General features: G+C 40.5%; 1 protein-coding gene across 1 annotated transcript; it reads right to left on the minus strand.

Annotated features, from left to right (window-relative positions):
* Positions 1–978: 978 nt before the first annotated feature.
* rogdi (rogdi atypical leucine zipper) lies at positions 979–10,188 on the minus strand. The gene is made up of 11 exons (XM_020104325.2): positions 9,955–10,188; positions 7,536–7,607; positions 6,673–6,755; positions 4,653–4,707; positions 4,480–4,560; positions 4,254–4,349; positions 4,049–4,147; positions 3,619–3,732; positions 3,484–3,533; positions 3,154–3,280; positions 979–2,136 (listed from the first exon to the last, which is right to left on the minus strand). The coding sequence occupies exons 1-11, from the start codon at positions 10,027–10,029 to the stop codon at positions 2,095–2,097; spliced, it is 894 nt and encodes a 297-aa protein (XP_019959884.1). The 5' UTR covers positions 10,030–10,188; the 3' UTR covers positions 979–2,094.
* Positions 10,189–14,411: the final 4,223 nt, after the last annotated feature.

A 14,411-nucleotide genomic window follows, 5' to 3' on the forward strand; every position in this document is an offset into this window, starting at 1 on the left:
ATTATAATAATCCATCCATTATCTACACCGCTTATCCTTTGAGGGTTGCAGGGGGAGCTGGAGCCAATCCCAGCTGACGTTGGCGGTGTAGACTCTGGACAGGTCACCAGCTCACCATGACAGTACATGACATGTGGTGAACTCTTTTATCCAAAGCGACTCACAGTTAGTGCATTCAACATCTTTGAGGGGGGGGGTTCACTATCTTGCCCAAGGACACTTTGGCATGCAGATGGGGAAGACTGAGGATCGCTCCGCTGACCTTCTGGTTGGAGGATAACCGCTCTACCCCTCAGCCACAGCCGCCGAATCACAGGGCCAACATACAGAGACACGCTATTCACATCTATGGTCAATTTGAGTCTCTAATCAACATAACCCCAACTTCTTTGGACTGTGGGAGGAAGCCGGAGAACCCTAAAAGAAACCCCACACAGGTAGGAACCTCCTGGTGAGAGCTGACGGTGCTAACCACACCTACTGTCACCATTCTCCATTAGACACTAATCACTATTTGATGAAGACTTTATTCATACCATATGATGACAAGTGATTGGTTTAACTAAATGAGCTGTAGATCCTGTCTCTAATCCTATTGGTTATCAAGGTTAAGAAATGATTACACTATATGACACCATTTTCTGACTTACTACTTCTTCATATGACATCGTATTATAGGAAATCATTTTGTGATGAAAGCAAGCTTTGTCTATAAATGTGGTCAGAAAAATATATATTTTCTGACCACATTTGTTGTCTTTAAACTTTGACAGGTCCCCTCCAAACGTTGATCATCTTAGAGACACCCTCGTAACTACTGGAGTTACTTTATCCTCACACTCACATGGGTGAAACCATTCCCCTGGTCACCTGGTGACTAATGAATGATTGAAGTGGAGAAAAACTGGAGTTTAACAGAGACATCTCCACATGTGGCTTCAGAGCAGCTGGAGCAAAGGGCAAGACAGAACAGACATGTGAATGTTTCGAATATTTTATTGCACAGAAAAATCATTTAATATTTTATATGAGAAGCAACTTTCAAAATAGAGAATAACACTTATTGGAATGAAGTCATTTGCTCACAATTAGATTAGTGTTTGGTTCACAGGGAATCAACAAATTGTGCAAAATATGTCAAATAAATATGAACACAGAACGGACAAACACTTGAAATCACAGACATGACTGGTAGCTTAACAGTGACTGTAAAGGACTGATTTAAATCCCTTCAGAGCTCACGATGGGAAATGTTTTCACAAAACTTTTGTGTCTCCTCACAGAATTGTTTTATTTTGCATTCACAATATTCTAGCATCTAATGACACACACTGTAATTAGCATTTCAAATATTTTTTGTGCAACACCCTGTATTGATAATTGAACAACTTACTGAACTTTACTTTGAACTCTGTCTCAAATGCCCTGATTCTTATCACTGGTAATAAGAATGATTTTGGAATTAGTGAAAGTGAAAAAAATCCACAGTCAAGTTATCAATCCCTTCTAAAATAGTTCAATAGTTAAAGGCATGAGAGTAGTATCGAACTGAACTAACAAGGATTTCCCAAAATTTGGAATTGTTCCGTTAAGTAGATAACTACAGTGTATTGTCCATGAACAGTGACAATGCTCAGTTTTGTTTCATGTTTCTCTTATAGGAGTGTGAAAATGTTGGAGGAAAATGAGGGAAATAAAAAATATTTCAAGAAAAGACCTCCCACTGTGAGCTCTAACTTCTTACTCCTCTAAGTTTTCCAACCCTGAGTACACACATTAGTTTTCCACACAATAAGACAGATCGCATGATAACATTGGGATAAATACTCAGTATTAAATAGCTTAAATGTAACAAAAAATCCTAATGATAAATCAACAATAACATTCATTCTTTCCGAAGTTCAAGTCAGTGCTATAAGATGCAATGTGGGAAATGGCAATTATTGATATCTGTTAGGATTCGATTGGCTCCTTCGCCTATTCATGCAACACCTTAGACTGAATGAGAGGGTGAACAACACATACAAAAATAAAACCTTCACAGGATGTCCCTTACACTTGTGTGGTTAGTTGGGAGGATTGACTTGAGGAGGATTAGAAAGGTCTGTAGTTCCAGAAACTAGAGAAGACTGATATCTGCAAAGAAACGAGGACAGAGGAGCTGAGTGTGGGATTAGTCTAGTTACACTTTTACAAATACACACCAGCAAATTATTACCTATGAGCAAGTGGCCAGAAAAGTTGATTTAGCATTAATAGTGAATTCCAAAACTGCTGCCCTTTGTTTATAAATGTGGGTGTGTAAATGAATGGTACTCATAAAAACCTTTCGAATGGGTCCAGTAGATCATCTCGGTAACGACACTGTAGCATTGGCTATGATATAATCTTATGGGGCAACAGCAGCAGTCCACAAAGTGTCCACTCAAAGTTTTTCTTCCACCAATAAAGGGCTCAAACTGTTATTCTGGGTCAACATGTCTCTCAAGTCCTGTGACACTCAGACTCGCAGCTGTCTCTGAGCAGGATACTTAACCCCAAACTGACCCTTCTCATAGAGAGACATGCTGCACACAGATGCACTGTAGGAATGTGAGTCAATGCGTGAACGTAAAACTACTTTGAGTGGTCATTAAATACTGACCGTTTACTTTGGCTACTGCAGAAAGACAGAGGTGGAATTGTGAGAGATTTGGAGAATTTATTGAGAGAAACTATTATTATTAAACAAAAATTTTGATTTTGATGTTCATCCCAACTTGTTGGAGCTGGAATATACACACAAAGAGTTCCTACAAATTCCAAATACCATTCATTTATACACCCACATTTCTAAACATAGGTCTAGGTTGACAAATATTGGAATTGTCCTTTAAAAGATGATAAAGATAAAGAGGTTTGGATTTGGTCAGGTTCATCTCAACACATGCCATATGAAATATGAATGCTGTAGTCATCTGTTCATTGGGGAAGATTCTACAAAAAATGCATTTCATGCATAATTTCACCTGGAGCAGATAGAAGACATTAGCAGTCAAATCAAGTGTGAGCTCCTTCTCATGTCATTCCCTTTGTTGTTTTAAGATGGACTTGAGAAAACCGTGGACCTCTGTTTTAACTGTGAAAGAGTCATCTTCCAGGAGAGACATGTACCTTGTCCTTAAGCTGCTGACAGAGCTGCAGGGAGATGGTGAAGAACACCAGCGTATCATTGAGCCAAGGCACCACGCACTCCACCTTGTGAACGTGGCTCACCTCGAAACGGTTGTTGTTGAGCTCACTGTCGGGGGAAGTGTTCACAGCAAGTAAAGAGAGATGAGAGGGAAGATACACCTCCACTCCACAAATGGGTTGAAGTCCCTCACAGATTGTCATCAATAACCACTGTTTCTTTTCATTCACTATTTATTGAAGGTAATTATTGTATGTATCATTGACATATCTGCAAGTGTTTCATACAGAAAGAAGAGAAACAGGACTTACAACATCGCTCCAGGGTTGTGCAACACTGAACTTCCAGCTGGTTTGAAATTCTATTGAGATGACAGAGTTACAAAAAATGTTCACATGGCCCTGTGTGTACTTTATATAGTGATGCAAAGAGTCACGAGTTCAAACCTTGGTGGTGTTGGCGGGCAGCACATGAAGTTGGTAGACGGTCAGACACAGTTTGCTCAGGTTGATGTAAAAGTTCACCATCACATCCCCAGGCATGGGAGGAGTGAACATTTTCTGGACATGAAAGAGAAAGAAAGGAACATGGAGCAATAATGAACAGAGCGAGGCTTCCTGCTTAATAAACCCGAGAAAGGTTCTATAAAAGTATAAAAGCTATACTTTTTGGGTTAGACTTAAAACATGTGAGTATCAGACCTCTTCCCAATGAGGTCTGAGTGATCAGATCTCAAATGTGTCTTTACAACTGAACTTAGAGCTGACCACTTGGTCTGTAGCCAATTGGTCAGATTTTACCCAGAGGTCATGTCTGGAAATGGCCTCAGTGTGTTCAAGCAGTGTGTGTGTGATGTGTGTGTCTGCAAGCCTGTACCATCAGACCACTGGTGGCCAGCTCAGGGAGAGTCATGGAGGCCGGGGTGGTGAGGCGGTTTCGTGCTCGCGTCAGCTGCAGCATCACTGCATCCATGAGCTACAGAACCACCAGATACATGAAGTTAGTACAAGTGGCCCCTGTAAAAGACTGGGATCTCATCCATGTTTGGAACAGGGCTCTGTGGCCCAGAGGAGGGACCGACCTTATTGACCTCAGCCCCCGTCTGGAAGTGGTAGCTCTCATCGCGGCTGTTCAGCAGCTGCAGAGCCTGGTTCACATGGTTCCTGGCATCCTGGATCTGATGGAGGAGTGGAGGCGAGAGGGAGGTGAGAGGGATGAGTGAGGCGGGATTTCAGCATTACTATGATCTGGAATTCTTACAGCTACAGCTGTGGTTCTCTATGTCCGTGGTAGCATTATACACTGACCTGCTGCAGCTTCCACTGCTTGTCCTCTCTGAACTGAAAGTGCAGCACTTGGCTACTTTTTGCAACCTTCAGGTTTATGTCCTGTCAAGAAAAGCAAAACATTTAGTTAAATCAAGCTTTTATGTCCTTTCCAAAAAGGAAGAAAGCTTTGATTGAGATTTGGTCAAACTCACAGCCTGAGTCAGAGCCTCTCCCTGCAGAGTTAGCACCCCCTTCACCTGATCCATGCTGCAAAACAACATCACGGTTTGATTACCCACAGAGAAACTAAGGGGAAGGCAGATTATAGCATGGGACTCATTTGAACCAGCTATGACTTCTGGGGAACTAGTATCAATATTATCAATAAATGAAAAGCATCAGAGTGCATGCTGTACACACCCCAACCGCTAACTTATTAACCTGCCTGTGAGGTGGTTTTTTTGGGGGGTGGGCGGGTATGCTTCGGTGCACAGAGAAAACGTTTATTCCAAATTCTGTCTGTCTGAGGATGGTACTTAAATACATAAATACTTTATGGATGGTGTATGAGAGAGTTTCAACAGGCCACCTACACAGGATAAATTTCAACCAGTGCTGCAGATGGAAGAGCGAGCAACAATACAGGAAAAAATGTATGTTGTGTAAAAACATTTTGTTACTATGAAACTGTGGCGGGACAAGAATTACAACACTGTGGTTATTTACTTCCTCTAACCAGTGCAGTTTCCATGTACATATTTCCAGATTTCCAGACCTATGACCACTGAAACGTTATCACTTTATCCGAAGATATTAGTCCAAATGACAACTGATCAAAGGTTGAAGAAATTCCCTCAAGCACTCATATCACATTCAAGAGGTCAAAAACAAAGTCACTGTGACCTTGACCAATGAAATCTAATCGGTTAATCAGTGAGTCCAAGTGATTTGTACAAGATGTTATGAAATTCCCAACTGGCAGTCCTAATATGTCATATTGATCTCCAAGCACCAAAATCTAATCAGTTCATCTTTGAGTTTAAGTGAAAGTTTGTACCAAATTTAAAGACATTCCCTGAAGCTGATCTTAAAGGGATAGCAAACCCAAAAATGAAACGTCATTCATTATCTGTGTTAAAGGTCCAGTGTGGAAGATGAAAGCGAACTATTGGCAGAAATGTAATGTAGAATAATCCTCATGATGTTTTCACTAGTTCATTTCATCTAAATTGTATGAATTGTAGTTTTCTTTACCCCAGAAAAGACCCTTTATATTTAAATACTTTATATTTACATGGAGGGGACCCTCTCTACAGAGGCTGCCATGTTTTTTACATTAGTCCAGACTGAACAAACTAAACACCTTTTGAGTTTTTATGACAACTGAAGCTACCACAGGTTCTTTTTCATGTTGGAAGCAGAGGGTGAGGAGAGGGGTGTTCAGCTGCAACATGACACTTCAACACTACCAAAATCTAATCAGTCCATCCTTGAGTCCCAGTGAATATTTGTACTAAATAAAAATAAAAAACAGATCTGAAGTGGCTGCTCAGCCAAACACACACAGACCAAGTGACACAGATGGTTAGAGAGACATCAACATTACCGCTATTTACTGACGTCAAACCGTGCGGAGAGAACACAAGTTTAACTGATTGCTGCTCCTGTAATTCACTCATGGTGTTCTTGTGACCAAAAGGATAGTTCTGCTCATCCACCCACCAGAGTGTTAAACAACCTCTTTAACGTAAGAGAAAGGTGGGGCCTTTGTATTATGTGCAGAGCCCTACATAACTTGTACAGTGAGTATAGGGTCCCCCAGCACTGGGTATACTGTATCTAATGGCCAGTACAATACTGTGTGATCACACTGTCTAGCCATTTTAGAGTGAGTGTGCACATGCCCTTAGGCATTTGTGTTTGAGACATTATCTGTCTGTTTACACTTAGAATAGCCTCAGTTCTACAGGAAACGCGACAGCTGCCAGGTTCACTGGGTCACATGTCCCTCCCATACCAACAAACACACTGTACATGACTTCTCTGGAAACCACATGAAGGGAATCTGTTGTAACTACAGGGAACTTTAATCCCAGCAGCCACTTTGCTCAATATAAGACATTGCTATGTAACAGACATAATGCCTTACTGTGTTTCAGTCCACCCAACCATTGTAACTGTACAGTAACTGTTGCACCTTGAAACAAAATGCTTAGAGATATGATGTATTACGTTGAACTGCCGAGGATGAAGTTTTCCTGTTTGAGCTGACTCTCCAGACCTGGTGTCGGCATTGAGAAACGTCTTGATGCTTCCTGTTGACAACAGCAGAGCAAAACGTCCCTTTCTATTAGAATGAAAACTTTGGAGCCTTTGAGTTGATACTGTAGATTCACTGATTTCTGATCCATTATGCTACGTCTGGGCTATAATCCAATTACAATTTGATTTGCAATTTATTACACAAGCTATTGAAACACATTACAGCTATGACTGGGGAGTAATGCAATAGAATTATTTATTGACTTTGACTGGTGTCATATGGTGATGATATGATCATAATCGTTTTTATAATTCTTTTTACTTGATATGGACAAATCAATGATTCTGAGCACAGTGTAAAAAAAATTCACTAACTAGCGTTGAGCTTTGTCAAAAGTGCTTAGCGAGTGGGGCGGTAATATAACAATCAATTAATGCAGCAGAAGCTGATATATACTGACTTGTAGCCCTTGTACAGACTACAGACAAGACCTCATTTCCTATGATGCATCTTGATGACACCTCTTAGTCAGATCATCCCTGTCTGGAAAAAACTCAAATCGTTGAAACTTCCAGCCACCATTGTATAAAGCAGGCTTTCTCTATTTGGTTGTATTTGTGAATTTGCTGCGTTTGAAATCTCAGGTCTTCCTCAATTTTCTCAAACTTTCTTAAGAGCCATTAAGGACATTATACAACAATATACACAACAGGCCAGGACAAGTAAACAGGTCTTCATGAGGAGTGGTGCAAAGGCCCTTCAAATGTGTGGCAATGAGTTCAGTGACAGTGATAAATACAATCCTATGGATACATGAAGTCTTAACTTTTACCTTCAGGACATCCTGGAGCTGCTTCAGGACAGCGTGGACTTCCTCTTTAAGCAGCCAGTTAAATTCCTCCTCCTACATATAAAACATATAAACAGTTAAATGAACATGTGACTGATACGTGATAACTAAAAACAAACAGGAATATGTTGTGCACAGTTCAGCCACGTGGACAGGGCTGAGGAGCTTTCCTCTGCGTCTAGATTCTGTGGCAGAGGTATCAGATGCATCACGGACCCTCTCAGTCATAAACCCTATAGTGCAGTTTAACATTGTTTTCCATTCACATGCCTGTAAAGTAAAACTGTTGCAACATATAGGAGCACCTCTCTCTCTCTGCAGGTTTTTCATTGCTTGTAAGTTGTACCCTGCACTTTCAGTCATGTGCTGCACTTGTACATTGTACACCTCTTTTTAAACTAAAGGTTTAAATACACTGAGGAACCAGTTTAATGTATTGTTTTTGTGCCAAGTTGAGTTTTACCTCTGGTTTATGGATTGCCATGAAAAACGGGGAAAGGGTGTGGTGGAGGGATGTTTGAAACTTTCTTACTTTCTCTAACCCTTACTTTGAGATGTGGTGTTGTCCAACGTTTTTGTTGATTTCTCAGAGAATAACTCACATATCTTGATGATAGCATTTAGAGGACGGATATTTATGAGTATATGTAATTCCATGCTGATCCAAACAAAAATCTGAATGTGGTGAACTACCACCAACATACAGCTGAGACACATAATGTGGCCTTAGCAATGGCATAGGTACGTGCTCTATAGTGATATTGTAGTTTGAAAACATTGCAGCCATAACTGTGGTGGACATTATTCTATAGAAACAATGTATGTACTTGCATTGTTTGCTATATGCATATAATACATTCCTCATCAAATTGAAATGTTTGTGATAGAAGCTGCTTAAGTAAATAAAGTTAAAGTAAAAAAGGCCTATGTTGAAATCACATTTCATATTCTAAATCACAATACAGGACAAAGGAAATGAAATACCACAACCTACTGCTGCTGCATGTTGTTGAGCTTATGTGAAACACAAAATTGTAATTATATATTGTAATTTTATAATTATATAAAATTAGGATAACCCGTATATTTCATTTCATCTATTTAATAGTCTTTCAACTACATTTGTCATGATACTGTTTTGGTCCAATCACGAGCGAGTGATTACGCCTGCAGTAAAAGTTAGTTCAAATAGCTCAGGAGGACAACAATCCCAAGATGTCAAACCAACCCAGGCACAGTCAAGTCAACAGTGTGTATATATTCATTTCATATTGAACTTGTGTAGTCTCTGATTATAAATGTTTACGTATTTCACGGTGCTTTCCATGTCTTCAGTTGTCAGTCCTTCGACAGTCACTGGTTTACTACTGTTTACAATCATCCCTTCACTGCGGTGCAGATCGGTTTGTGAAGGCTTGGAATCTGTTTCGGTTCCAGCACAGTGAACATAGTCCTTGCTTTAGTGTAGTTGAAGTTACATTACTGATGTGTACATAGTTACATATGCACACACTGTCTAACTGCCAAACAGTGACAGTGATGAAAAGAGTCGCTGGCTCAGGGAGATTGTTGAGTAGATCCTCAGTTATGCTAATTTTCTAAGTCACTGGTGTTATCTGGTGTTATCAGGCGGCTCATTCACTCATTCACTCACTCACACGTCTCTCTACAGTTGTGAGGACACTCATTGACATAATGTATTCCTTTCCATCCAAACTACCCTAACCTATACCATGCACACACACAAAGACACGACTTCTATTCATTGTTGGGATCTTAAACAGAACCTTATCTCTATCCCAGACCATGACCGCCAGAATCTAGTGTTATGCCTCAATCGCTATGAGCTTCAGTCCCCATGAGGTCCTCTGGTCCTCTAGTATGTCTGTCTTTGTGAGGACACTCATTGACATGACACACTCTCTCGAGCCTATATGGTGAACGCTCTGTATTTAGAAAGCACATTTCTAATCCTGAGGACCATTCAAAGTGACCTAACCCTAACCTTTCTACGTGGAACCCAAAACCTAAACCTTCCCTGGACCTCCACCTGATTCCATCCATAACTGTCCCCTTCGATGATGAGTCAGATATCAAGTGTCCTCTAACAGTCAATACACACACACACACACACACACACACACACACACACACACACACACACACACACACACACACACGGGCCCACAACAACAACGTCACGACAGAATGACTGACAGCTCGAGCTGTCTGTAGCACCTGCAGGGTGGCGCGCGGATTCCTGGCTGCACGAGCGGCTCCATGTACCGAACATGAAGAGACATGACTCCATCATTCAGAGAATAAACATGACATTGATCTCACACACACACACACACACACACACACACACACACACACACACACACACAGAGTGTCTCACCAGCACGGCTCTCTCCACCTGACTGGCCGCGGACATCTTGGGCAGCTCGGACAGAGACCTCTGAGAGTTCAGCATGGTGGGCAGCGAACTGATACTAACACCTTCTTCTTCTTCTTCTGCTTCTGCTTCTTCTTCTTCTTCTACCGCCTCTTCCTCCTCCCTCTTCTTCTTCTTCTGTCCGCTGCTGGGGATGAAGGAGCCTCACTAGCTTAGAGGAGGATCTGATGCCTTCACGTGTTGTCGGAAAATATGAGCGCCAAGTGAGCGGTGAAGAAAACTGAAATCAAAACGACGATCTGTGATCCCCAGCAGCGGACGTAATAGAGGCACAACGATACATATATATTTATATACAATAAACACTAATAATTGTTTCGCTATGTGTGGTTTAGTACTTCATTTCAGATTGGATTGTAGTGAAGGTGTAGATTAATGTCTTATTTCACACAAATGGTTCAAAATGTTTGTCTTTTGAAAATCAAATAATCTATAAATGAAACGTCCAACTGACCAATGCATTTACCTATTCATTCCGACCGAACCACCTCGGTGGAAATGTGTTTTGGTTTTTACGAGAGGCTCTTGAACGCACATTAGGCTAGTCACACGTTTACTATTAAAGCAGCCCCGCCCACAACTTCTTATCATAATCGTTTTATTTTGGAATAACTTCCGCTCATTTAACAATTGGGTTATGATGCCCTGGGACTCTTGGTGTTTATTCACAGCTCTGGAAAAAATTAACCACTCCAGTTTTGTCTTAAATCAGCATCTCTACGTGGTATTGCAGCCATTCCATTCCAGTATCTGTTGAATTCCAATACAGGCAGACCTGATTCTACTTAATGAGACACTGATTAGGTGATCACCTGAACCAAATCTTATTTAATGAAGAAAAGTATAAAAACCAGTGCTGTGGTCATCACTATCCTCTTGCAATAGGACCAGCTGGATGGCAGAAACAGTGCTAGTAGTACCTCAAAAGTAATTGGAATTTAAAAAAGTGCCAAAAAGGGATACAGTGAGCGTCAGGTTGCTTCCATCCTTAAAATTTCGAAGACGCCGGTTCATAAGGATAAGGTCAAGCAGCAGACATTAGGGACAACAAAGTTACAGCCCGGCAGAGGACGAAAACGACTCTCCACTCACCGCTAAATTTGAATATCACTCAACAACCGTAGGACGACATCAAGTGACCTCCAAAAAGAATGGCAAATGGCAGCTGGGGTGAAGTGCACGGTGAGGACAGTTAGAAACAGACTCCTAGGGGCAGGGCTGAAGTCGTGCAAAGCTAGAAAAAAGCCCATCATCAATAAGAAGCAAAAAAGAGCTAGGCTGAGGTTTGCAAAAGACCACGAGGATTGGACCATAGAGGACTGGAGTAAGTCAGCTTCTCTGATGAGTCCAATTTTCAACTTTGCCCAACACCTGGTCGTGTTAGACGGAGACCTGGAGAGGCCTACAAGCCACAGTGTCTTGTACCTACTATGAAATTTGGTTGAGGATCGGTAATGATCTGGGGGGTGCTTCAGCAAGGCTGGAAATGGGCATTTGTCTTTGTGAAGGACTCATGCATCAAGCCAAGTACAAAGTTGTCCTGGAAGAAAACTTGCTTCCTTCTGCTCTGACAATGTCCCCAACTCTGAGGAGTGGTTTTTTGCTCCATGCCAAACAGCCAGGTCAGTGAAGGTGTGGATAAAGGACACCACATCAGGACCCAGTCATGGCCGGCCCAATCTCCAGACCTGAATCCCATTGAAAACCTCTGGAATGTGATCAAGAGGAAGATGGGTGGTCACAAGCCATCAAACAAAGCCAAGCTGCTTGAGTAATGCACCAGGATGGCATAGGATCACCCAACAGCAATATGAAAGACTGGTGGAGAGCATTCCAAGACACAAATATTGATTTCTGAACTCTTCCTAAGTTTAAAACATTAGTATTGTGTTGTTTAAAAATGAATATGAACTTGTTTTCTTTGCATTATTTCAGATCTGAAAACACTGAATCTTTTTTGTTATTTTGACCAGTTGTCATTTTCTGCAAATAAATGCTCTAAATGAAAATATTTTATTTGAAATTTGGAAGAAATGTTTATAGAATAGAACAAACTTTTTCATTTTACTCAAAAACATACATGCCAATAAATAGCAAAACCAGAGAAACTAAACATTTTGAAGTGGTCTCTTAATTTTTTCCAGACCTTTATATATATATATATATATATATATATATATATATATATGTGTGTATATATATATATATATATACTGTATATAACCACACCCATGCCTCACAGGATGCTCTTCTCAGCAAATGTTTGCTTAATTCTCCAAACAGACCTCAGGTGGTAGTACATCTGAACTTCACCTTTCCACAGCCCCTGTGGCTTATTCCGTTGTTGCTTCGCAGACTTCACGTGTTTAGTTACGATGTTGCAGGTAAGGTTTCCTCCTGATCACTCCTCTGTGTATGTGGGGACTTGGCTTTGCCAAAAGTAAAATTGATCTCCAAACTTATACTTCAGACCGAGAAACATTTCCATCTGGAAGTTCTTTGACATATTTTATAGATCTGACATTATCAGGATTATTTTCTTACATTAGATACAAATACACCAAAAATTGCTCTTACATGGATAAATTATCCATATTTGATTATCGACATGAGTCTGGATTCAATGGTTCTTCGAAGCTGGTTTCAAACAGCACCAGAAGCTGGTGTTAGAGCAACAAGACCTAAATATGACAAAGTGCAGCTTTACTGTCATGATTCATGACTATGATCATTTTAGTGTGAATACCACACATGAACTCATTTCCTGGTCCTTGAGATATAATGGGAGAATGTTTCTGTAATACAGTTTTCTGTTGGTGTAGTTCTGAAGAACCAACAAGTCCAGACCAGTCAATTTGGAGCCCAGTGGCATGCACCACAAAGCTGACTCCTTTAATCACCACGGTAACAGGTGAGTTAGATTGTGAAACACAACAGAGAAACAGAGTTATCAGTTTAGTTTCTAATCCACACCATGATACAGGCTACAAAGGATGGCTGATGTTAGGGTGAATACGTCCACACACACACAGGCCTCATCTCATAAAGGCTGATGGAATATTTAGGCTTTGTTCCATAACATGGGCTACATTCAACCAGTGTATCACAATGAGCCGCCACTTCCTCACCCTCAAAGTATAAATCTGAAGATTTGATATGTTTTTCTAGTGTGTGTATCACAGAACATCTTGTCCCTTGCATGGCATTGTCCAAAACCTATGAAAGACACAATTGTGAGCCTCACTGTTCCTTCATCGACTCACACACTAGTTTATTATGAGTCAGTCCCACACACACCATCCTTCTCTTGGAAATACTCATGAGAGTATAACCCACTGCTGAAAGTACTGGCAGCAAATGCCAGTTTGAATAAAGTTTGTTACAAATAACAGCGATCGACTGTTTAAAGGTCCAGTGTGTAAGATTTAGGTGAAAGGGATGTATTGGCTGAAATCGTATGTCAAATAATCCTTGTATTGCTTTCAGTCATGTGTTTCACCCTAGAATGGGGCCTTTATATTTAAATACTTTACATCAAGGGAGTCCTCTCTACGGAGGCCGCCATGTTTTTTTTAACGATGTTATCTCTCATGTTTAGAATGGTAGGGTGAGGTGAGGGGCATTCAACTGCAACATGCAATTTCTCCACTAGATTTCACTAAATTCTACACACTGTACCTTTAAGGTAAGAAATATACAAATATGCCTGTTTTGTAAAACTGTTGTGTTGTGCTTTTGAAGGTTTTGTGTGGCACTGAAAGGCAAATATTAAAATTAACTGAACAGAGATCCTCTCCAGAGCAAGATCAAACTCAGTCAGTTCTTAAACGTGCAAATGTCAGTAATCAGGAGAGAATTTATTAAACAGCACATACGTCTTGATTTCTCCACATGTACATAAAATTATCCATTTCCCCAAAACCAAAGTTGCGCCCTCTTTTCTTCAACAGGATTCAAGTCATTGTCATTTCATTGCAATAATGAGCCAGATTAATAATAAGCCACAAATGAATAAACCATTTACACTTTAACAATCTACAGTATTAGGACAGAAAGATGTTAGTCGCTCTGTAGAGTCCAAATCTAAAGAAGTTGCTTTCATTAATCCAAGTTATTGTAGATATAAAAGAAACCCTATAGGCTAACATTATTTACATCCGTCTTCTAAAAACACTTCTTTACACTGAGCCTAAATTAAAAACCTTAAATATCACTCGTTTGGCAAAACTGGATTAACGTGAAAAAGTGATTCTGCCGAGGGAGACTATAAGAAAGTAATTTACAGTTTCAACTAGTTAAGAGTAAAGGAACCAAACACCAGTCTTTGTTTTCCTGCAGGGGGCAGTTAGTTTGGGTCCTCTAATGGTGCACACGCCTCACTGTCTTCACGTCAGTGGAAG

This window comes from Paralichthys olivaceus, chromosome 5 (genome assembly GCF_024713975.1).
Source record: "Paralichthys olivaceus isolate ysfri-2021 chromosome 5, ASM2471397v2, whole genome shotgun sequence".
Lineage (NCBI taxonomy): Eukaryota > Metazoa > Chordata > Actinopteri > Pleuronectiformes > Paralichthyidae > Paralichthys > Paralichthys olivaceus.

Coding starts and splice junctions, on each gene's coding strand:
- rogdi (XM_020104325.2), bottom strand. CDS start 10,029: ATGCTGAACTCTCAGAGGTCTCTGTCCGAGCTGCCCAAGATGTCCGCG. Junction 4,350..4,479: donor AGCAGTGGAAGCTGCAGCAG/GTCAGTGTATAA, acceptor CTCCTCCATCAG/ATCCAGGATGCCAGGAACCA. Junction 3,534..3,618: donor TGCCCGCCAACACCACCAAG/GTTTGAACTCGT, acceptor TCATCTCAATAG/AATTTCAAACCAGCTGGAAG.